Source organism: Adiantum capillus-veneris, chromosome 27, assembly GCF_014529385.1.
Source record: "Adiantum capillus-veneris isolate H3 chromosome 27, ASM1452938v2, whole genome shotgun sequence".
Taxonomy (NCBI): Eukaryota; Viridiplantae; Streptophyta; class Polypodiopsida; order Polypodiales; family Pteridaceae; genus Adiantum; species Adiantum capillus-veneris.
The window spans coordinates 8,220,533-8,245,447 of NC_140957.1; the positions used below are offsets into that span (position 1 = coordinate 8,220,533).

A 24,915-nucleotide genomic window follows, 5' to 3' on the forward strand; every position below is an offset into this window, starting at 1 on the left:
TTCCGGTGTTTTTGTGGGCCTGGTGGGTCTGAAACATTGCTCGAGAAAACTTTTTCCCGAAAGCTTGGCAAACACCTAGAGGAAAATAAATTTCTCTATTTTTGTAAGTTTCTCACCTTCAAATTTGAAATTTGACCAATCCTGGTGCAGGCCTAGGCTTCATCCTGCAAATTGGAAGTTGGGACAAAGTATAAACAACAGTTCAAGGGCGGCATTCGCATCGCGATTCGCCTCCGCTTTGGACGCTTGTCCCGAATGAGAGAGAGAGAGGTGCGAGATTAAACTCGGACGTTGGCATGGGCATGGGCGGGGTACGTCGCTTGCTTAATTATCAAACTAGCTAGGACTAGCTGGGCGGGGCGGACTCGCAGAGCAGAGAAGGCAGCGCGGATAACGTCCTGTGAATTGGTCAGCGATGGAAGTGCGCAATGCCGAATTTCCATCAACTGGCGAGTGAAAAATGGATAGAGATGATGAATCAATGGCAATCAGTGCAGCAGCTTGGTGCCCACAAGGATATCGACGCAAGCTACTCAGTCACTTAAGCATGGAAAATCCCCAATGCCATGTATCCCATGCCGAATTCTGATATGCAGGCTAGACGTCACTCCCAAGTACATGGTACCCTTGCTTGCTCCATCAATGGCCTCATCCTTGCCGGCCAGGAAAATAGCAGAAAGTGGTTGGCATCTGGGATAATTGCTGTTGTATTTATGGGCATTATTGCCATGCTTCTTGTTATTGCTGGAGTTGCTTTTGCAATGTACTGCTTCTTCTCACCCAACCTGAAGCCCAAGCTGGTGAAGAGAATCTGTGCAGAAGGACCTAGTTTGGATGATTGCCCTCTTTCGAAGGTTGGGGACTCTGGTGGTGGTGGCAATGGAACCAGCCAGTCCACCAACGTTGAGATTTCAATACAAGAAACTCCTCTTGTTGTCGAGAGTCTTCACTTCTCCATTCAGCTAATGAGGGATGCAACTGATGATTTCAATGAAACAAACATCCTAGTGGAGGATATTTCTGGCACGGTTTACAGGGGTGAACTGTGCAATGGCACAAAGATTGCCGTACAAAGATTGCCAGTAATTGTGTCGGGTAAAGAAGAGATGGAAGGATTTCAAGCCAGAATCTCAATCTTAGCAAAAGCGAGACATACACAACTAGTCACACTTCTGGGGTATTGTATAGAAGAAGGCAGTGATGTACTCTTGGTATATGAGGATATTGAATCTTCAAGCACTCTAAGTCATCACTTAGCTGCTTGGAGGGAGCTTGGTTCAACAGCTCCTTTAAGTTGGAGCGCACGCCTTAGTATAGCCCTGGATGTGGCAAGAGGCTTGGAGTTCTTGCATGGGTTGAGTTCAGCCCAGCATAGTTTTGTTCATGGATATCTCAAAGCCTCCAATGTTTTCCTGACTTCTTACGAGCACAGAGCCAAAGTTTCTGATTATGGCTTGCTGGTTTTGACGGGTGACATCTCTGCAAAGACAAGATTGGCGGCAGTGGACACACAGGATTATTTACCCCCTGAGTATTATGATGGTATTGTTCTTCTTAACACAAAATTCTCCAGGAAGAGTATTATCTTGAATTGCAAAATGTTAGTGAGGGCTTTTGCATGGCCCTACAATAAACTGACTTCAATATCTGTGTTCATGTCATGTTTGGCAGCTGGTGGAATTAGCTTAACAAAGAAGACTGACATCTTCAGCTTTGGGTTGATGCTTGTGGAACTCATGATGGGGTCCAAGGCTTTTGACAATGCTCATGCACTGCAAGCTCAAAAGAACTGGGCAACAATATTCAAGACAGTTTTGATTGATGACGATGATAAGTTTTTGCAGTTTCAAAGAAAATATTTAGATACAGCAATGGTGTTAGTAGGTAGTGAGAGCATCAGGGCTGTTGCAAAACTAGCCTTGAGCTGTGTTGAGAGCAACGCTGCTGATAGGCCAGACACGAGCGACGTGATTAATACTCTTTCTTTCTTACTGGCAATCGAGGGACAAAGCGAAGACCCTGATGTGGACTTGAGTCTTTCAGAGGCTTTGAAGAAGTGGCAAGAATTGGAGGAGTCTTCCATGAGTTCAGAAACTTTCCAAGCTGCAGCCCTGAGGTCACCTCCTCAAAATTGATCACCGCAGAATGTGAAAGTTCAAAAGAGCTGGAATCACCCCACCTGGCCCTGCAATCTAAAGAGTGCCAAACAAGTTAGTCTACAAATTATAAGGAGCGGATTCCCTGTCCAATGCGATATATGTTGATAATTGACTATGTCGAGAGAGAGAGAGAGAGAGAGAGAGGGGGGGGGGGGGGAGAGAGAGAGAGAGGGGGGGGGGGGGCGACTGAAGTGGCTTTGTTCAGCTTTGCCCAACACGATATTGAAAGAGGTGCATCTTTAGATCTGCAGACTGCAGTACAAGGGCGCTCACTGGTTTCGAAGATCATGGATTTTGAAGGGACTTACATATTCTGGTGAGAAGAAATATCTACGGACATATAATGAGATGCATCACTTAAGGTCTTTCTTTGGAGCAGATGCATGCAGCATGACACTTTCAAATAATCAATTAATTACATGTAAAAGTTCACTTTCTCTGTGAACATATATCATGCTAGTGATGTGGCAGGATGGTTGTTGCAAGCCATTCTAACAAACTAAATCTTCTATCCCTTGTCAATGATTGCCACTCTAATTTTATTACTGGTATTGTTTTCATCAAAAAGGTCAAGGTCCTACCTTTAATTTGGCACCTAGCAGAAAATTTTTCGTTCCCAACAATTGAGTTCTTTCACCCTCCCAACATTTGTTTAATCAAAATCCCTCTGATTGAATTGGCGGGAGAGGAACTCACAGGTTGTAGAACCTCTATAAGCAGCCTGCAATGGGCTTTGCAAAAGCTACTGCTGCAGGTTGACAAGGTCAAGGCCTTCACAAGCCTGAATGGACATCATGTGCCCATAGTCATGTTCGCTCGTAGACATTCACTCCAATTGAACGATCTGATCGACAGAGCTCCATGTGCGCACTATGTCTATCCTACATCAACATTAAAAGCTGCACCCTGTCTTACAAAGCTTGGATGGCACTGTCCTCCGTCAAAGCTGCCCTTCCAATGCAGTGGCACATGAAGTTCCCAATGTTGATGTGGGGACTTGTAGTTGCATCACACTTGTCTATTTTTGTATGTTTATGTGTCAGTTGCTGAATCTGTTCCAACTGATGAGGAGGCGGTCATTGATTGCTGTTGACGTTGTCATTATCATGTGGGCAATACAATTTGCCATTATAGATGCTGACGTGGCAAAAATCAAACGGCCAACCACCATATTCCGTTGGGTCGTGCATGTCATATGCTCGGGGAGATCACTATGTATAAATTGTGTATATCACGTGCGTTCAGGGACTATTCCTAAAACTCCTTATCTGTGAATTTTTTACAAATAAAATACACCCTTTTCTATTCAATCTGTAATCTTTTTTCCAATTCCATTTTACGACACCCCTTTTGAGAAGAAATAAAATTTAATAACCCCTTTTGCTTCACTCACGTGATAGTCACATAATTATTAAGTGAATAACCCCCCCCCCCCCGGCGGAGATGGAGGGTGCATATCCTCTACCCTCCGACCCCCGACCTTGGGAGTAATGAGATATCTTTGTCTCTCCCTTAATTGCATTATTGGTTTGTGTGGTTGTTTCGATGCTTTTGGTGAAGGTGTTTTCAATGGTACATCATGTCTTGGAGAACTAGAGATGTAGAACATGTAGTTGAGGTAGAGGTTTAGGGCCCAATGAATGGTGTTGAGATTGCATTATTGGTTTGTGTGGTTGTTTCGATGCTTTTGGTGAAGGTGTTTTCAATGGTACATCATGTCTTGGAGAACTAGAGATGTAGAACATGTAGTTGAGGTAGAGGTTTAGGGCCCAATGAATGGTGTTGAGATTGGATAGTAACAAATTCATGGGCAGAGATTAGGCTCGAGAGATTAGGGCTCAGAAAGGTATGTGTACATGGCTTGCAGTACAAGTAATGAAAAAGGCACGTGTGGCATCAGGATTGAGTTGTTGTATCTATTCAAGATGCCAACGACACCAATGCGAGATGTGAACAATTCCATCCCCGCATCCTACAGGCGAGCCACCTCAAGTTTTCCCTCGCCACTAGCTCCCCTTCTCCATTTGCCCCCCTCCACCAGCTCTCCCAACGAGCCATGTGATACACTCTTCGCATGTCCAATCCATCAAATCTTTTGTGTCGCATATTTAAGTTTTGCTTTAATGTATGCTTCTTATGGGGTGGCTACAACAAAAAATTTGTGGTTTGCTTCTCAAATCAATTATCTCGTTGCCCATCTCACTATCCTATTTGTAATGGAGGGCTATTGCCTCCAAGTAGGACCAAAGGTTTCTTGGTCTTGGGTTTGATTTGTTGCTTAAGGGCTCTTGGAGACAAAGTTTTTTGTAATGCTTTTTTTACCTATCCCCCTATTCACTCTGGTTGTTTGTTTGCAAAAATTGCACACAAATTCAAAGTGTCAACCAATTACAAGACACAATCACCATATATATATATATATATATATATATATATATATATATATAGAAATAATGTATTGTCCTTCTCGACTATCTCTCGTCTTTGCTTTTTATTCTTGGAACTTTTGGATTCAAAATGGCAGGCCTAGTGATTGTATCACTTGTTACCGTTACTCGAGAGATTTTTCATGGAGTGATGCCTTAGGTGCTTTCACACTTATTTAAACAATGTATTGACAACCTCTTTCTTGTTAAGTACACTATAAAGCAAATGATACTTGACATGATTATGATTAAACTTCTGATATCTTTGCTATGCTTTTTGGTGTAAATTGTTCATAGTTTGTTTGCAAACGGGTAGTCCATGGTTATTTCCACTACTAGGCATTATAAAGAACTAGTATGTAGTCCATCCTCCAGTTGTGGCTAGAAAGAAAAGAGGAGAGAGAGAGAGAGAGAGAGAGAGAGAGAGAGAGAGAGAATTCAACCCACTGAATGCCACCAACTGTTGCTTGCACAATGCCTACCTAGCCCGTGTCAAAGTTTCTCTATGCAACACTTAGGCAATGCCAATGCCACATAGCATTTTGGTCAGGCACCTCTGATGGAGCTCAATGTGAGGCAAACAAAGGAGAGAGGGGCATACTCCAAGTACTTCCCGTCAAGTTGAGCGTAGCCTTTATTTGTTTGTAGGTGGTAGGAAGACATGCATGGATCATATCAAACAAAAGTAGGGTGATGGATTCCTATAGGATCCATCAATGTCAATCTAGAGCTTACATGGCTAGCTCTTTCAACATGAGCATATTGTGTGTGTGTGTGTGTGTGTGTGTGTGTGTGTGTGTGTGTGTGTGTGTGTGTGTGTGTGTGTGTGTGTGTGTGTGTGTGTGTGTGTGTGTGTGTGTGTGTGTGTGTGTGTGAGAGAGAGAGAGAGAGAGAGAGAGAGTTAGCGGATCATTGCGATGGGGATGTTTATAGCACAAATATGACACTAATTCCATACTGAGGGAAGCGATCACGATGGGGCATGAAGACGCGTTGGACTTGTCGGACACAATGGAGTTACTATTGTAAAAGACGCATTTACGATTAATCATTAAATCATCACTAATGGTCTACTACAAGCGTACGCTCAACTCAAAATGTTGAGAAAACTTGGGAGACTATAGGTAGGGACTAATAGAACTTATCAAGACCTTGACACTCCATTTTTGAGAGGTACATAAATTCCAATTTATCATTTTGCAAGTCATTAAAGTAAGAACAGATTGGTCTTAGGAATAGTCTTCTATAAACAAATTAGCATTATTACTTGAAAATATCATCAAAATAGTGGATTTAAGTTTACTCTTCGTCCAAACTAACAATGAATATACCCAATTGAAACAACAAGAGAAGAGAAACACAACACGATAGTCAGAACTTGATTTGAATAACTAGAAAAGAACTTATGATGATTTCAAAGTTGCTCTGTGTAGTATCAGCTCTTTTCGTGCAATGCTTATCCAAAAAAAAATCACTTTCTCATTTAATTTAATCTTTACACTGAGGGTTTTAAAAAAACGGCCTTAAGATTAGTTCCCATGGATTATATATTTACACTGTTGAGAGAAGAATTCAAAAATTACAACTCTAGATGAGGGCTTCTGCAATTTAATATCTCTACACAAATTTAGCTTTACAAAAAATTCAAGCTATAAGAAATTTCCACATCACTATCTGCAACACTCCCCCCTTCTAAACAATTGCTACCCTCGACGTCATTTAATTGTGGTATTGGGTTTCATCGAGCTCGTTAATTGCAAACTCATACTTTGCAGATCTGGCCTTGGCTTTGCCTCTATGGGCTATATGCAATGGGTTTGAGACAAGTACATTTTGGCAAGCTACATTTCTTGCTTGTAGATCCTTTGTCAGGGGGTTGAAAATGGAAGAATCAATTTCAAAAAAGCCAGGGATAAAACTATCTTAGAAGGCCTTCATATAGTGTCTTGGTAGAGCCATGAGCCTTTTTGCAAAGAGCCCTATGATGATATTTTTGGAAGGGTTATTTGCTAGGTCGCAATATATTCCTTTTCTACCTTTGATGAAATTTTTCCATGGGTGGCGTGCTCCTTGTACATCATGAGAAAGTATACTTACAGTGATTATCATTTTAGCTATCTTACAAAGCATTTGGCAGCTTGAATTTGGTACATCTTGCAACATGTCGAGTGTAGCTCTTAATGTTAGTAGCATGTAATGCATGCGTGGTTGGGCTTGCCAGTACAAGATAGTTGAGAACATATTTTCTCTTTTCCTTGCATATTGCAAAAAGTAACCTAAGCTCTTGTTCTAGATAGAAAGCAATAGGTTGGGTCAAGCCTGATATGATGCGGTGTGGTGCTGCCTTGTATTGTGCTTCATCCCTTGGTCTTTTTTAAAACCATTTCTTTGCCATAGAGGTTGGTTATTCAAAATCATTTGACCCTCCTTTGCTATGATGGCAACACCTTCGTATGTACCCTAACGGTTTGGCTCAAGGGTTGGAAGAATATTCTTTTTCCACAGGTACACTCATGCTTGAGTAGAGGCAATGGGAGCATTTCATGCTTGATGTTCTTCACTTTTCTCCTCAGGATTAATGAGTTGAAGGCCTGTTGAGGATAATACTTTCAACTCCCATTCCATATGATGGTTGACATACCCTTTTGGCATATCCCTGATCCATTTTGCTAGGTCTTTTTACGGATCTACTAGTGTGCCTTCAAATTCAAATTCAAGTGGTTCAACTACATCAACACACTTTGAGCAGCTTCAATCTGAGTGGCAAGTAAATCTAGGTGTTTTGGAGGTACAAATTACGTAATTGATGTATTTTTTCTCGCCTCTTGTACGTCCTTTAAGAGCATATCTTTCGCATGTAGCTGATCATCTCTTTCTTGCAAATCTTTCTAGTGTTGTGTTGCTTGGAGCTCGATATCTTCTTTTTGAGATTTTCTCTTGCAGCTGTTTTTTATCTTCATCTCATTCTAGGAGTTTGTGGCCATGATGCCACTTACAAGCATCTGTCTTTGCATTTTCTCCTCCTCAAGCTCCTTTGTAAGCTTCGCAATCTCCTCATCGCATTGAGATCTTGGACGTATTGCTAAAGATGATTATTTTATTTTATTCATTAGTAGTGTAGTTAGAGTAGATTTGACTGACGTATAAGAAGCTATCAAATTTCGTAGGCTTTTTGCCACTCTTCATTTTTCTCGTAAAGACTCTGCACCTCCACCTTTGACATTGATGCTTTCTATGTTGGCATAAGCGTCTTAGAGATCCTTTTTAACTGCTCTTTTCCTTCTTGCCATCTGCCCCCTCGCATCTAAAGCTCAAGTTAGCTTGGTCATTTAGTGCTTGTCTCTACCACCTTGTGTTTGTAGCCAATAGCTCTCTTTTCCTTGTGCTAATGACATTTGATGGCAAAAAAATTGATACTCCAACTTCTCCATTGTTTCTTGCAGGTCAATTTTCTTCACCGTCTTGAGTTCTTTTTCAAACAGTCTTCTTTCTAATTCATCTCATTCTTCTTAGGTGATGACTGGGTAGTGCCTTCCTTTGATTTTAGAGTGCCCTCCTGCAGGTTTGATTGTATCAATTCTTCTTGATTTTGTGGGCCTCTCTATGCACTCTCTTGGTCATTATGTGGCCTTCTTCTTCAGAGTTGTGCCTTCAAGCATGGAAGTTTGTTTAGGTATAGCCACACCAACTTGGCAATCTTCTTCTACTCTTGCAAACCGGTCAGATATGATATGGCTATTGTTCCCCTAGCATTCTTGCAGAACTCCTTCTTGATTTTTATGGACAACAATAGCTGTAGTGTCTACATTTGTTTCTTGAGTAGTTGCTACTTGCTCTAGAGCATCTTGTTCCATTGTTGGGTCCACATGTGGGCTCTTTATAGATTGCTCTATAGAGTGTGGAGTAGTTGCCTTTTGATAAGATAAGTGGTTAGGGTGGATGGGTATTAGTAGCATTCATTGGATGATTAGCGTAATGGAGTTAGTCACAAACTAATCAAAGAAATTGACTAAATGTGTATGCAATAGTAGGACAACAATGTATTAATTAGAATGTTCACGATATAAATAATGCTTTTATAGCCAAAAGCTAGGGCGCTAAAGGATAGAGATCATGGACGTTTTTAAATGAAGTCTTTGTGGACTTCATTTAATGGGGTCTTCATGGGTCATGGATGTATGCATGCATGTATTCCTCATACATTATGTGTCATATGAAAGAGATAGTTCCCATGAGGAGGTTTACCCTAACAAGCTCTCCCTGAAACTTAATCATGGTACTCTTTAGTGATTCATCTAGGGTTTGTGATGGTCCACTGATACATCATAGGAGGTTCAACATGATACATCTCTCTATGGTTCACAAGGTGGCCATTAATCATGCCTAGGTTTGATTATAGAGTACATCATAATCATAAGGGGTAAAGACCATGTGTCATAGTTTTGTTCTTCATGCTTGATTCCTTTTCGTGTTCTTCATCTTCATGAGATTCTTGTCCTTCATGTTCGTGTGCGGATGCATGAATGGTGTCATCTCATATCATAGTATGATCATATTCATGTTTATTTGATGCAAAAAATGTACAATGAAAACTTGCTTGATGCAACTCGAGGGTTTTAGCAAATAGAGAGACTCTCCCTATGGCAATGTCTATGCCCGATTGATTTACAAAGGGTGCAAATGCAAGAAATGCAAAATAAATCAAGCCTTCTAGTGCCTAGGATCCCCCTTGAATTTGATTATTCAGTGCGACCTTGGGAATCAAGGCCTTCAGGTCCATGCTTGCTTAGGCAAGGATTGAAGATTGAGGTGTGTCAAAAGTTGACTTGTGGGAACCCGGGCTTAATCAAAAGATATTAATTAATTTTAAAAAGCAAAAGTTTTCAAGTCTATGGGGTCATGACGAAACCTGAGATCAATGTAGTCGGTGAAGATGGCGAAGCTTCCTGGTGCACTACTGTCAAGATTGCAACAGACAAGAAGTTGGAGAATGTGATGTCATCACCTATGCCTCGTCAACACTGTGATGTGTTGTGAGTGTTGTAGCAAGGAGGCATTGATAGGATTGTTGTGCAGTTGGAAAGGCAACGGGAGCTTCATAGTGAGGGTCTACAGAGCGAGGGAAAGGGTTGGCGATGATGGCGAGGGTTGTATAGGGCCATGGGGTGGCTTTAGCAAGGCGATGCAGTCGGTTGATGATGTGGCATATTTTTGTGATGGACAGCTTTGTAGGCAGGGTGAGAATAGGTGAGCTCATACAAGCATAGTAGCCTGCGAGGTCATGCAAATGATGAGACGATGAGTTGGTGCTGAAATGGGATGGGAGAAAAGCAATCGACATCGATGCTCAACTAGGCTTATGTGAGGTGTCGAGGGATTTTGCATTAAGAAATTGAGAGTGAGCGTACAAAGTGGATGGAGCAAATTGTGGACAAGCAAAAAGCAGGCAACAAGCTGGTTTGCAGGATTGGTAATGGGAGTTGAAGTAAAGTAGAGAGTCGAGTGTGAGGACAAAAGTACCACTGGTAGGTAATAGGTGTCGTGTAGCCTTAGGCGATGAAGCTTCAACTTGCCATAACTGGAAAATATTGACCTTTAAAAGTAGGTGTTTTAAATGAAGTGAAGGCTCTCCTTGTACCTCCATCACACACACTCTTCCAGGATTAGCAAGGGCTCCAAAGTAGCATCCTACTATTTTTTGCTAAAGACCATGCAATCTTAAATATGCAGAAAATTTTAGCCGTCAAGCTCAAGTAAGAGGATCTCCACTTGATCTATCCAAGATTAGGCTAACACATGTAATTAGCCATCATGTGGCTTTAATACCACGTGATAAGATAAGCGGTTAGGGTGGATGGGTGTTAGTAGCGTTCATTGGATGATTAGTGTAATGGAGTTAATAAAAAATTAATCAAAGAAGTACACTCAATGTGTATGGAATAGTAGGACAACAATGTATTAGATTAAAATGTTCAAGCTACATAATGCTTTTATAGCCAAAAGCTAGGCTGCTAAAGGATATAGATCATGGACCTTCTTAAATGAAGTCTTTGTGGACTTCATCTAATGGGGTCTTCATGGGTCATGGATGTATGCATGCATGTATGACTCATACAGTATGTGTCATAGGAAAGAGATAGTTCCCATGAGGAGGTTTACCCTAATAGCTTTTCTCCTTCTTTTTTTCCTTTCTTATTGGTGATCTTCATCCAACTTTCATTTCTTCTAAGCCTCTACATGCTCTTCAATTTTTCTCTTTAGTTCTCTCCTTATTATCTCTTTTTGGGCTTGTGCTAAATTAATCTCTTATTGTACTTGCTTTGGTCGTTCCCTTTTTCTCTCTCTTGAACTTGGCAGCTGAACTCTCAAATTCACCTCCATTCTCTTTTTTGGTTTGTTTTTCACTAGACTTATTTTGAGAAGCTTTCCTTTGTTTGGCCCTCTTCAGGGCAACTTCCATGCATTTTCATGCTTCTATTTGTTTGCGGTATCTGCTACTCCTTAGTTTCTTATCCCCACCTTTACTTTTGTTTCGCTCATCTTCTTCTTGTTCTAGTCCTTCATCAAATTCTTCATTGGAGGTAGACTCTTTGTCATCTTGTGTGGGAGCGCTTGTGAACTCAAACCTTGCATAACCTTCTTTGCTAGAGTCATTTCCAATCCTTTGACAGCTTTGGTGTGGTGCTTGGTTTTTTGAATTAGCTTATTGTGTTGAAGCGGGTGGAAGTTGATCAATCATACCTAATGCTTGGTAGGTGATCCTTGTGAGCATGGGGTGGGCATTCATGTAGGTTTTTTATGTATTTCCACCCTTTAGGTTTTCATCAATGAGCTTGTCGAGTAGGTAACTATCAAAATCACATTTTATAACCCTATTGTTTGAGAGCCCAATGGCCATGTCCACGACTATGTGTCTGATTGGTGGGTATATTGTGGAGGTTTGGGGATTTGGAAGTGTTGTGAGATAAAGCATAATTCCATCTTGGTCTTTGGATAAATAAAATCTTTGTATGTGGTCTTGCTCTTCTTGCTGATATAGAGAGCTTCCATAGTAGTTTTTGCAATAATCTTCATTTTTACCATTGCATCGTCTTTATTGGTGAGCCTTTCTTTGGCATTGTATTGAATAAAGCTCATGAGCTTGTGTGCTCTCTAGATGTCTATCCCATGGTGGTAGGTTAAAGTACTTATCAAGATAAACCTTCTTGGTAGCTTCAAGTACTTTCTTTTTGTGGTGCAATTCTTGTAGTTCCTGTGGGAAGACCGTGGCTCTGACTACCAGGCTTCTTTGTCTTGGAAATTAGTGGCAAAGATTTTTGTAGGAAACTTTTGAAGATCTTTGTCAAAGATGTGTGATTTCTTGGGGATCTTAGGTTTCTGGCTTCATAGGGAGCCATGTCCCACTCTCTTTGAGCTTGGGTCTTCCGTAGAGGCATTTTGAAGGTTTCAACAAAATTTGGCAATCAAAAGTCTATAAACAGTCCCAAAGTCGATGATTGAAATATGCTTTTGGCATCAATGACCATAACACAATAATAAACATTAACTAGTGCATTTCTTATCCAAACTTCACTAGTAGACCTAGGCTAGTACTATCAACAAGTGCAAAAGTTGGCAAGCCATTACGAGATGAAGGTACATGGATCATGATTCATCTTGTTTTTCCAAAATGCCTTTGAAGATATGGTTTGGTTCAACATGATGAGTAGATCCTATGGTTATCATCTTTCGCTATTTGGATCGTTGGTTTGGATTTCAAGCCCAATTTTGCAATTTCTTGAGCCTTGAATACAAAATTTGGCTTTTCATAGGATTTTTTATTTTCAATTAAAGAGAAAACATGGCATTTTCATGCAATTTTCCTTGGGGCCAATCAAATCCAATTTTGGTGGAGGAACATGGAAAAATGGAACAAATATTTTTCATAGCCAATATACATGTTATGGATCAATGTGGCTATGAAAAATATTTGTTCAGTTGGAAGCTTTCAAAATTGGAGCCGATATGAGGTAGTTCTTCAGCTTCTAAAGAGCAGTCTCACACTCATGTGCCCAATTAAAGTTCGTAATCAATTGATAAATGGGTTTTTAAACAATTGCATACATGTAGATAAATCAACATTAATATCCACAATGGCTCATGAAGACTTGTACTCTCTTATCATAGTAGGTGTAGGAAAATTTACTATCAAATCGATATGCCATTTTCAGACATAATGTGGCCAATGATTTTCCCTTGTTGAGCTCACCATGAAAGCACACTTTTTTTGGGTTCATGTAAATCTTCTAGGTTCTGCACTTTTGAAATAATTTTCTTAAATGCTTGATATGGTCCTTCCTTAGTAAAGAATGAACAACAAGTTGTGTAAATAAATTTCTCTAAATGCATGATCCATCAAGTGATATGGTCCTTCCTTAAAAATGATTGAACACACAAGTTATCCATATAAATGTAAGGGAATGTTCATAGATACTCTCTAAATGCTTGAAATGTGGCTGGAGCATTGGTTAGACCAAATGGCATATCTGAATAGGAATAAATGTCCCATTCTATGGCAAAGGCTATCTTATTTGGTCTTTAGGTCTGATTGCTAGCTGGTTGTAGCTTAAATATACATTTAAAAATTTGTACGCTTCCTTGCCAACCACTCTTTCCAATACATAATCCATGATGGAAAGAGGATATTTGTCTCTATTGGTGGTAGCATTTACCTTTTTGAGATTCATGCACATTGTGAGTTTTCTTTTTTTTTTTGGAACCGCTACAATGGGTGAAATATAATCTATTTGCTTGATCTCATAGATGAATTCTACCTCCTTTAGTTTAACTATCTCTTCTTTGATTTTTCTTATAATTTTTTATTGTATGTGTACAAGCTTTGTCTATTAGTCTTAGCATCATGCTGAAGAGGGATAATGTGCTAACAAATGTCAGAATTCACATCCTTAAGATCTTTATAAGACCAAGCAAACATATCTTTGTACTCCCTAAGCATTGCAATCAAGATTTCTTTCTCTTCATGGCTTAGGTCAGTTGTAATGTACGATGGTTTAGGCTCTTCTCCTGGTTTTGCTAAGCTGATTTTCTCGGCTTTCTTAGGACCATCATATGACGTCCTTGGTTCCTTCATTTCTATGAGTTGCTATATTACAATCTACATATCTTGAATTGTGTACTTTCTATAATGAGTTGGAACACTATTCTGATATATCTAAGTGTCTTCCTCACTCTCCAACTTCATTGTCCATACCTCTTTTAGGGGTTGTTTCAACTCTTGATATTTCATTTTGTGTTTTACTTTGGTCATTTTTTGCTCAGTTTCTTTCAATGGGTTAAGTTTCGATTTAGTTACCTTTTTTGTTTGGTGTTTTCCTTCATCCTACCATGGATCTTTCATATCTCTTAGTGATCTTGTTCTTTACACACTACGATGGTCCCAAAAGCATTAGGTAATGAGTGTTTCCCTTTAGTGTTGGCATGGGATTCTGTTTTGTTTTTTCCTTTTCTTATCTTGTTTTGCTGTAAATTGTGCTCTTCATTTGTATTTCTCGTCAAGAAATTCATATAATCTTTCCTCCTTTCCCACAACATGTTTTCAACTTCCGACACATTTGACTTTTCATCATCTAGATCTTTTTGTAAAGGTGCAAGTTCACAAGTATATAGAAGGTTTCCTCTATTTTAGAGAGAAATTGAAATTGTGTCTCTCACTCACATTCATAATACCTTTTTTTCCATGCATCCTTACAATGTCACTCAGATATTCTAGAGCTATTTGATCCATTTGTAGAGAAAACAATATCCTACCCACCATCATCATAAAACCCGGTAGGAGTTACCTCATTTTTGCTTACGTCCAATGTGACTCGTATTTGAGTTACCTTTTACACTTATGCCCAATGTGACTCGTATTTGAGTCCATCCAAGAGGTTCAAAACTATTTTTGGGGAAGGATTCTAGTATATATATATATACCATCTCTCACTGGCCTTTCCAATTTAAAATCTTCCTTAAGTAGATCACCACATTCAGATGCACCACACATCAAAAAGTATTTTTTCACTTGAAGCCACATGAGAACTTTTAATTCACCTTTTTTAACTGAATCAAAATCTGCAATTGGCATCCTCCTAACACCCATGCAGGAATGATCACATAATCTTGTATCATATTAAGTCGTCGCATGAGTGGATTATTCTTGGTTTTCCTTTTCTCCTATTTTTGTTATTTCTCTTCTTCTAGTCATCACCTTTCTCCTCGTCTTTCTTCTTCCTCTTTTCCTCTTGTTAAATGTTCATGAGGAAGAGGAGCCTTCATCATATATATTCCTATCCCTAAGGCCCATTCAAATGAGTGCTTGACTTTTGAGTGCCACATTGATTTAATTATAGATTAAATTTGTTACCATCTAGTGAACCAATGGATGTTTCTTTGAGTTTTCCTTAGACACAAAAATGAATGAAAGAAAGACTATAGACTTAAAACATTGGAATTCCTATATTGAGTACTTGCAAGAAATCATATTCACCAAAAAATACACTTTTCTTTATATATATGGGGGTACAAAATGCCTCTTGCAAGAAATAGATAGTGGGCACAAAATGTCTCTGATAGCAAAAAAAGTGAGAATAGCTCTAACTTGGGACAAAAGGGATAATGCCTTCTGGTGCATCTTTGTGTATATACTTCTTTTCATTTCTTCTTGACACTTGCACGCCATAAGATGAGAAGTAAAAAACATGAATTGAACTCACACCAAAATGAAACAAAAGCCCCCTTTTTAAATTTTAGAAAATTCAAAATACAAGTGCAAGAAATGATGCACTTACAAGTTGTCTCGTATAGAAGAATATTGAAGCTCTCAAGATGACAATGCAGCTCTCTATGCATTATACATGATGTACATTGACTTTCTTCAAGGGAATGTGAAGAAGATGAAGAGCACAAAAGGGGGAGGGGGAGAAGAGAGAGTCAAGAAAAGCGAGCGAGAAAAGGGAAAAGAGCAAGAGTAGGGATATGATGTAAACAAGGAAGAGCAGAAGAGAGAAAAGCGAGAAAGAGAGAAGAAGGAAGATTCAAAATCCCTTTTGCAACTGTAAGTGACTTTCTTAAATTAAACTTACTATCAAGTTCACCTCAAGAAAGTGACACTTACTCGAGGTCCTATAAAAAAGAAAGATCATTTTAGAAAGCCAATTTTTGTTTTAAGGTTCCGTAACAAAAGCCCTCCTCTCATTGGCTTAGAGCATTTTCTCTCTCTATTAAATTGAAAGGAAAAAAAAATTGACCTCAAACTTCTCCTAATGATAGCAATGATTGAATTAGTTCCAAGCAACCAAAAACTAGGTCAAGAAATAATATTTTCTCAATAGTGGCACTATTGTTGGCAAAAGCAAACTCAAGGGCTCCCACAACAAATAAGAAAAAGGGAAAATTCTAGTGACTCTTACACAATCACACATTTTTGAACTCAGATGTTGAATTGAGTCTCATCTTCAACATCCACAACATGTTGACACAACTCAAGGTCTTCCACTTAGCAAGTGAGATTTTGTGTGGAGAATCTCTTTAAGTATGGTCCTCAAGAATGCTGATGGCACAACATTGAGTCAATCCAAAATTGCCTTATGTCTTAGGTGTTCATTATATGAATATAGCAGCCACAAATTTTTGGCTCTACATGAAAGATGAGGATGAAGTGCTTTCATTGAGTGCTTGTCAGCAGAGATAAAATTTACATCAATGTAATTGTCACCACCAAAACAAGGGACCTAGTATATGCCTTTTGAGCATCAAAGACTTGAGTTTTTCCTAACAAGAATGACAAAAAATTGTGGGGAAACATCCAATGAATCTTGGGTAATCTATTGTCCTTGAAATGGAGGTGTGCCATTTGTGCTAAAACTATAGAGAGTTCCAAATAGTACTAGTTCCATAGAGCATCAAAGCTAAGTTTGGTTCTTTGCTAGAAGGTAGTGGATCCACATAGATACCCAAGTACATCTTTGGTACTTTTGGTAGTGTACACACTCCAAAAGTTCTTTGTATAGTATTGGTTTTTGTAATTTGTTTTGGACTTGGTATTACATTTCATAGGAGCCATTTTGTATCTACGATAAGTACTAGGAAATAGTACCCAAGCCATAGCCAATGCCCTTGTATAGGTACCCAAATTGGTGTTCTCTAGCACCATAAGGATTTTCTAGTCCAAAAAGGCCTCTTGAAGTACAAAAAGGGCTTTTGTGTCTATCACTAGTACTAGAATGGTACTATATTGGCTCTCAATACATCCCATCATGGTACACAACACCACACTATATACCATAGAAATAGTTTGGTGTACCAATGTAGTGTTATAATAGGCCTTTGGTACATTATTAAGATTTAATACCAGCTAACATATTGATACTACAAAGAGGCCTCTTAGTACATAAAAAACAATCATACTATACCAAAAGTTCCAAGTATAGTACCATTCTATATATAATACTATGTGGGAAGTCTACTTTATGGGAGAATTTTAGCAATACCAAGACTTCCCTTGTCAAGTACCAACCCATATGGACTATTGATCATACAATGCTTTCAGTTCGTACTTCTCAAAGTTCCAAAGAATGGAATACCTATCTAATTTTGGTGGTCTATCCCATGGCAATACTTATCACAGTCCCAAAAGGGGACCTTTTGAAACTGTGAGAACACTCATGTGTAATACCCAATTTGATAAATTATCTTAAAATAGGAAGGAATAATATCCAGGTTAATGTGAAGTATCAAATTCTTATAGATTTAATTGTCCAAAATCCACTCTTTTTAGTTTTGATGTTGCATGGTATGACATCCAAAAGAAAGAATTGTTTCCCAAATTATTTTTGAAGTATGAAAGAATGCTTTCCAAACAAATATTCACTCAATTTCTCAAACTCTCTTATCTCAATTTCATACTAATTTAATCTTTGGTGAGGGCCATAGAGAAATTGTTAAGAGATAGAGAAGGAGAGAATACTTTCCAAACAAAGATTCACTCAAATTGTTTTATCTCAATTTGATACTAATTTAGTCTTTGGCAAGGGCCATAGAGAAATTGTTAAGAGATAGAGAAGGAGAGAGCTTGAGCTCTTGCAAGCACATGCACGGACACAAATGGAGGCTAAACCTTCTTCTTCTTCTTCACCAATACAAGATAAGAACTCTACAACGTATAAAAGAGATAATACAATATAAGGATAAACTAGAACAACAATCTATTATGAACCACTTGTGAGTGAGTTGGCTAGATAAGTGTGCCATCACTTTGGTAGGTGGATTGAGTCCGTGTAGCTTGGCAATAGTATCACTAGTGAAGATATGGGTATCCACCAAAGTACCCCTATTCTAATAAATATTGGTGATAGTCATTCAGGAGTAGCACATGTTGATCTTCACATCTCAAAACTCCCCCTCAAGCTCAACACTATCTCTCATACTCCTAGCATTGCTCAAAACTCCCATTGCTTCTTTGATCTAAGGGACTTCATGAAGATATTGACAATCTGATAGCTGTCCTCATGTACTCAAGGTTGTTGTCCGCCTCCCAAGAGCCACTCTTTGATGAAGTGGTTGTACACCTTACTGTGCTTTGTCCTAGCCTGAAACACAAGGTTGTGAGCCAATTTTATGTTGCTATCATGATAGATGACAATTTGTCTTTGTACTTGTACTACAAAGTCTTAAAGTAGCAACCACATCCATGCTATCTCACATGATTCCATCGTGGCACCCCTATACTCTGATTCTATACTTAATAGAGCAGTTGTAGGTTGCTTCTTTCTACTCCATGTCATAGAAACACTCCCAAGTGAAAACAAAAACTTGCTCGTAGACCTACAATCATATGTGCTACCAGAGGATCAGAAGAGCCAAAGTTGGCACTTGCAATAAAGCTGGTCATCAAATTCTCTAATTGGTTGTAAAATTTGGACATAAGAATCTCAATTACAGTGTCAACTCTTGCAGCTAGCTATAGAGAAATACAATGCTAAGATTGCATCACTGGGTCACTCAAAGGATGATTGCTATCATGAAGTATAAAAAGTTGTTCAAGGAATGCAAAAGGGTGAACAAATAGATTGAAGGAGTATTTGCAAAAGAAAAAGATTGGATAAAGATAAGATCATGTAGTAGCACAAGTTCAATTTTTTGTCGATTTAAAAGATACAACAGAACGGTTACATGCTATAGTCATGGAAAATATCATATAAGAGGCCAAGGATTTGGTAGAAACACATGACATAGATTTATTACAAACACAACTTCAGTTAACTTAGGAAACCCTCATGAAGATCATAGCTACCCGTAGCTATAGAAAGGTGCAACCACATGCCTCAAACTCTCACTTCATGTCACTAGGTGAGGCCAAGGACTACAAAAAGAAACTAGAAGGTCAAGAAAAAATACTCAAGCTAGAGCAAGAAGAAAGAGCCATACTAAAAACTAAAAGTCAAAAACTTTGGGATTTGATGCTTTGTGACCATAAATGTTCACAAGGTGTTGCAAGATTCTACATTTTGTGCACACTGTGATTTTGAAATTACAAGCAATTGGCTCTAATGTTACTAGAATGAATGAGACCTATTGAGAAATATGATGCTGCTAGTTACTCCTAAGGTGAAGCAAGATGAGTCGTGTGTGTCTAGAGTCCATGAGCCATATGGAGTTCCATAACTATACCTCACCAAATTCTCTAGGACGACACCGATGTTTACATTGAATGGAAGTTTTTTGAACAAACCTAAATGACTCCAAGTACCCTAAATATTTCAAAGTTTGTATTGGATGTATGCAGCTTAAGCATTGTCACAATTGTTTTTAAGCCATCAAAATCAATTTCTTGAGAGATTCACTATGGGAAGTTTTGTAACATGGAAGGAGCCACAATCGGAAAGAAAGTCAAGGGTGATGGTGGTACAGTTGGTTTTTCCTTTTATATGGACAATGCAATAGCTGTGACAATTGTAATATCATTCCTATCAATCCATAGGTCTTTCTTTAGTTGTGGCTTCCACAAAGATTGCAAAAAGGGGAATTTTTCTCCTTCGTACTGTTTTTGTTCTTATCATCAAATGGGCTTATCTTTTATTTAGCCATACTCACTATTAGCAACAAGGCTAATCTTTATATTATTTTCTATCATTATGAGCTCATTTATTGTATTACTATCATTGATTGATAAATGTAAATTTTGTTTTGTCTAAACCGTGTAAATTTATTGTAATACATTTGGACTTGTAATTGATGATTGGGGACACAAGCCTTCAAATTGTAGGTCTTTTTACTTAGATGTGATCTTTAGCTCTACATTAATATGAGTTTAAGTCAAACCCTATATTCTTAAACTTTGACTAAGATATAAAGGCCAACTTTTGTAAAAATGATTTACGTTTTGGATCAATGAAAAAGATGTGTGATTTCTAATGTCACCGTGTATTCTCTAGTGCTTCCTTCATTCATATCTTTCTATATGGTGTAGCATTGCAATTTCAAGTATAGCTACATATTTGTAGGTGAAACCTCTTCCATTTGATGTAAGTTTCTTATGGTACCGTGTTGCTTTAATACATCCGTTTACATTCTGTTTTTGTTTGTACAGCATGAACAGAACATCTAAATCAAACTTTGAGCATAGAAGTAGATAGAGCTCTCTTAGAGGATCCCACAGAGTGTTTCAAGTTTCAAAACTAACTTGCTGAAAATGGATTGTAAAAAATAGACATGATTTTACCAAGGTGTTTAAATGGGGATCTGTCATCATAGGACGTCTATTATGGTATGGCCTATTTATGTAGTAAGTTTGAGCATGTTTAAGGTGTTGTAGTTATCACAAACCATCACTTGATGCTTATAGGTAAGTAAACTAGCTTTTGGAGTTTGATGCATATCTGAAATAAGCACCACAAATTAGTAAGATAGACTAGTTTTTCGAAGAGGTCAGCACATCTTATAGCCTTCATGCACTACTTAGGTCAGCTACGTCACATGAATTGATATATTTTGTGTTTGTGGTACTTGCTTTACTACCATAGATATGGTGTGGCTTGGAAGTTGACCCACACTCACAAATGTGAGTGGAGTATATATGTTTGCATAATAGAAAACATATTACAGCCCCTCCATGCTCAAATTGAGTCATGAATAATAGATAGTAACACAAAGTACATAAAGCCGCATATAAGAGTCTATAGGCCAAGGCTTTTTACATGGATGCCCATAACCTCATACACATGATTTTCTAGCACAATCCACCTCATATTTCATACATCTTGGACATAACCCAAGCCATTTGAACCACCCCGTTAAGGGGTATATTATCCCACCACCCCAAGATACACACAAACCTAGAATTGACTAACAAATAGCAAAATAGTAAAAACTAGTAGCAATCAAAAGCAAATACCTCCAAAGGCTAGCAAAAAACGATGATCCCCATAAGCCAAGCTATTAAGGTGAGACATGAACCTTCAAGAAGTAGGGCAAAAATATCAAAGGTTTATACGAATGGAAACAAGGCTTCCACCATCAAAAACCATCCTCATTTGGTACCAATACCCCAACCAAGATAATCTCTCCACTCAAAGTTGATCCATCAGAGAAAGAAATGAGTATCAAAGTAGTAGTGACCAAAGTATCCAAGCATCCAGTTCTCCAATCCTTTTTGACAAGTAGGTTTGCTCTTGATAGAAGGGCATTTACACACACATGTAGAGGTTGCATGCACCTCTTGTGAGAGAGTAGCACTCTTCTTGAGTATTTATCTTTGTCCTTTATATAATGATGTTTTTTCTGCAATACTCACTATTGTGAGTAGGATTATATCAATCACAAACAAAAAAATTAGAGTAAAGCCCTACTCCAACAATCTAAGCCAAGGCATTAAGATGCCAAGTAGAGCAAATAACCACATTGGCTATTATGGGAGCCACTCAGCTTTAGAGAGGGGAGATTACAACCATATACGGGGGCAATCTGACTACTCCATCACCTACTTGTTTGATAAACCATCACTACAGTGGATGCCATAAACCCATCCTAGCTACCACTAGGGAGCGTGCTGCTTATTGGGGAGGCCAACACATCGGGGCCAAATGGAAACACACAAGATGAAACACAAATTGAAATCACCATGAAATGAGCATCATCACCCCACCTCACAAGAATAGATGCGACACCGTGCCAAGATCAGATCCATAAAAAGGAAGTAGGTTTTCCATGGGGAGCCATGTCCCAACTGGAAGAACCCCTCATTGCCACTAGGCCTGCTATCACTGTCACCATGTATGTTTTATGGTTTTTTTTGGGATGAAAGCATGAAAGGATGGTACACTTCTAAGGATGGGAATCTGTTTTTCAACCAGCTATTTTCTTAAAAGTGGAGACTGGTGAAATTTTTGCAAATTGATTCTAAATTTGGCGCCTAGTATAGATTTAGATTCTCCTTTTAAAGAGCTACCTGCTGGAATATAACATGTCCTAGAATTTTTCATTTTTGTCAAACACATCCAAACAGAGCTATGTCTTGGACAAAGCTTTTCTGTCCACCCACTCATGCTTCCACCCTTTGGTGAGTTGATTTCATATGTTTGATGTGCATAAAATTATGTGCGAATGGATGATTAGCCGACCCAAACTATATGGACAATTACATATAAACGATTTTCTTTTCATATCATGGTTGTTAGCATGAGTAACATATGGGTGAAGTGATGTGAGAAGGTGCTAGTCTATGCTATGGGGATGATCTTGATGCATTGGCATGAGGTCAAACACTCTCTCTAGTATATTGTCATATGCACATTCAAAAATGTTTGCACCTACATGTAAGTTATAGAATATGATTAATCAAAGTGATGGGGCTCTTTTGCATCATGGTTGTTGTGTGATGATGCTATATGATTCATGAAACATCAAAGGATAGATGTGAATGTCTCATGTGCATGTGTGTACTGTCTTTTTCATTGTTCTAGGGCAAAACTAGCTTTATGAGCGAGGGGTGATGTACGATTCTGGGATTGTAGCAAGTACAGTCAAAGCTCCAAGTATAAGAGTTGATTCTTGTGACAAATATGGTTTATATTCATAAGTTGAAAATCCCTTATGGTTCTGGTTAAAGAAGTCGGTGTGGCTCTTTGGTTTCTTTTTTTGGTTATGGTTGTGCTCCCAAAATGTTGCCAAAATCTCCGCAACCATGTTACGTAAGGAATTTGTTTTGTAGGATGGATGTGCATCACTGATGGTAGGGTGGAGTGCTCACCCTTGTGATGCTGACTTGGAGTATCGTTTATGGTTTTGCAAAGGAGTTCTACCAAACATCGAGTGAATTTATCCGAGCAAGATCAAAACCGAGCAAAGTTACCAAGTGAGTTTCTCAAGCATATATATACATCTTTTCTAAAAAGAGACATCAAAGAGAGAGAGAGAGAGAGAGAGAGAGAGAGAGAGAGAGAGAGAGATTTCTCTAAACCCAAACAATAAATGTCAGCACCATTGGTACCCAATCATGATTATACAAATCTAGTCGTCCTTATACATGTCACCATTGCTAGCAAAAATATGTTTTTTTGGAAACTTAAATATAGATCAATTGAGCAGCTTAGTTCACAAAGGTGGAAGATGTGACTCCTTTCAATTTTGCATCATTGTTTGGAAAAATCTAGAAGATGTCTAGAAGGCCATAATTTGTTTGCGGAAAATTTCAATCTATTTTGAGCTTGTGTCTGCTCAAGTCAAGGTGGTAAGGAAATCTTGCTAGTTGGATGAGGGAAAGGGTTGCATTGTATTGACATCCCATTTTTTGCAGATGATAGAGACTTGCCAAACCAAGAGCTAGCTAATAAGTGAGAGATGCTTAGATCTCTCTCTCTCTCTCTCTCTCTCTCTCTCTCTCTCTCTCTCTCTCTCTCTCTCTCTCTCTCTCTCTCTCTCTCTATCTATCATATCATATACAAAACATCATTACAACAAAATGTTGATCTTGGAGAATCTCCAAGAAAAAGTCTTTTCACTTTCAGGGATCAAAGCTAACTAGGTCTACTTCGATCTTTGACTTATCTTTCTTCTCTTTCACTTCACCTTGCGCATTCTCCCACTTAAGTTTTAGTCCTCATGAAAACCAAGCCAACGTGTGAGCACAACCAAACTACCTTGTAGGATCTTCTCTCTCTCTCTCTCTCTCTCTCTCTCTCTCTCTCTCTCTCTCTCTCTCTCTCTCTCTCTCTCTCTCTCTCTCTCCACGCTGAGCGCCACACACTCATTAAAAGTATAACAAGCTGACATTTGTCCAAAAAGTATTTACGAGGAAAAACCAGCAGTGGTACCACAAATTGAAACTTACTTTAGCAACGCTACATTCTAGAGAGGCACCTACCTAAGATTAATTAAGCTAATTCTCGGGAATCTCAACATCCCCATCGTCAATCTCTGTTTGCAAATCCTTGGGATCCTTCCCATCCATAGAGCAACCCATAGAAATGTAGTGTCAATAATTTCCTTTAATGTGCTAGCGAGCTCCTTTGCCATTGAACGGGGACGCATCACACGGGAAATCTCGATCACATCATAAATGTATAAGGAGAAGGAAGAGGAATTTGCATGTTGGAAACCAACCAAAAGATCATCGGGCACACTAGCATGGAGCAAAACCCTGTCGCCAATGCTAGGACTAAGGGGCAAGTAGAAGAAGAAGAAAAAGGCAATCGAGTGCTGCAACGGCTTGCATGGTCAGAATAATAGGAGGAATTTTGACAATGCAATTATGAGAGTAGCCACTGGCCAGCAATCATGAGGAGCACCTATAGTATAACAATGTCATAAATAAAAATGATGGCATCTTTGTTGTTTCTGTGAATCGGCTTCATCATTGTGGTATTAAATATGAATTAAATGGGTAGGAATCTGTCTGTCAGAGCTTGCCCTCTTCGAGATTAGGAAGGGAAATAACTGTTGCATGAAACTCAGATCGGATTAACAAGGCCCTTAGCACTAATCATGAGCAGCTCCAATTATTTCCAGAGGCTGTGTTCACACCAGAGCACATGTGCTCACCACAACATACTCGTTCTTGAGCAAGGATTATAACACATTTAGCTACTATTTCAATCCCACGAGGAGCAGCAGCTACAACAATGTATTCATCTTCTTCCTATTGTGCTCGAGCTCCTTGGGGACTTTGATCACAAGGGTAGTGGTTCTAATTACTCCCCTACTTCTAGTCCTGCTCCAGTTCAGTGTCACCATTGAGGGAGCCACCAGTAAACTCCAATACATGGTAGAAACCTGAAGCTGAGTGATGAATGTTT

General features: G+C 38.9%; 1 protein-coding gene across 1 annotated transcript; it reads left to right on the top strand.

Moving 5' to 3' along the window:
• The first annotated feature begins 234 nt into the window (after positions 1-234).
• LOC147421467 (receptor-like kinase TMK3) lies at positions 235-2,337 on the top strand. Its single transcript, XM_086503213.1, has 2 exons — positions 235-1,542; positions 1,672-2,337. Exons 1-2 carry the CDS (start codon positions 567-569, stop codon positions 2,133-2,135), a joined length of 1,440 nt encoding a protein of 479 aa, XP_086359339.1. The 5' UTR covers positions 235-566; the 3' UTR covers positions 2,136-2,337.
• Positions 2,338-24,915: the final 22,578 nt, after the last annotated feature.

Bases quoted from the DNA above. Each gene is read 5' to 3' on its own strand.
- LOC147421467 (XM_086503213.1), top strand. From the start codon at position 567: ATGTATCCCATGCCGAATTCTGATATGCAGGCTAGACGTCACTCCCAA. The intron at 1,543-1,671 runs GTATTGTTCTTC...CATGTTTGGCAG, and splicing joins ACCCCCTGAGTATTATGATG to CTGGTGGAATTAGCTTAACA.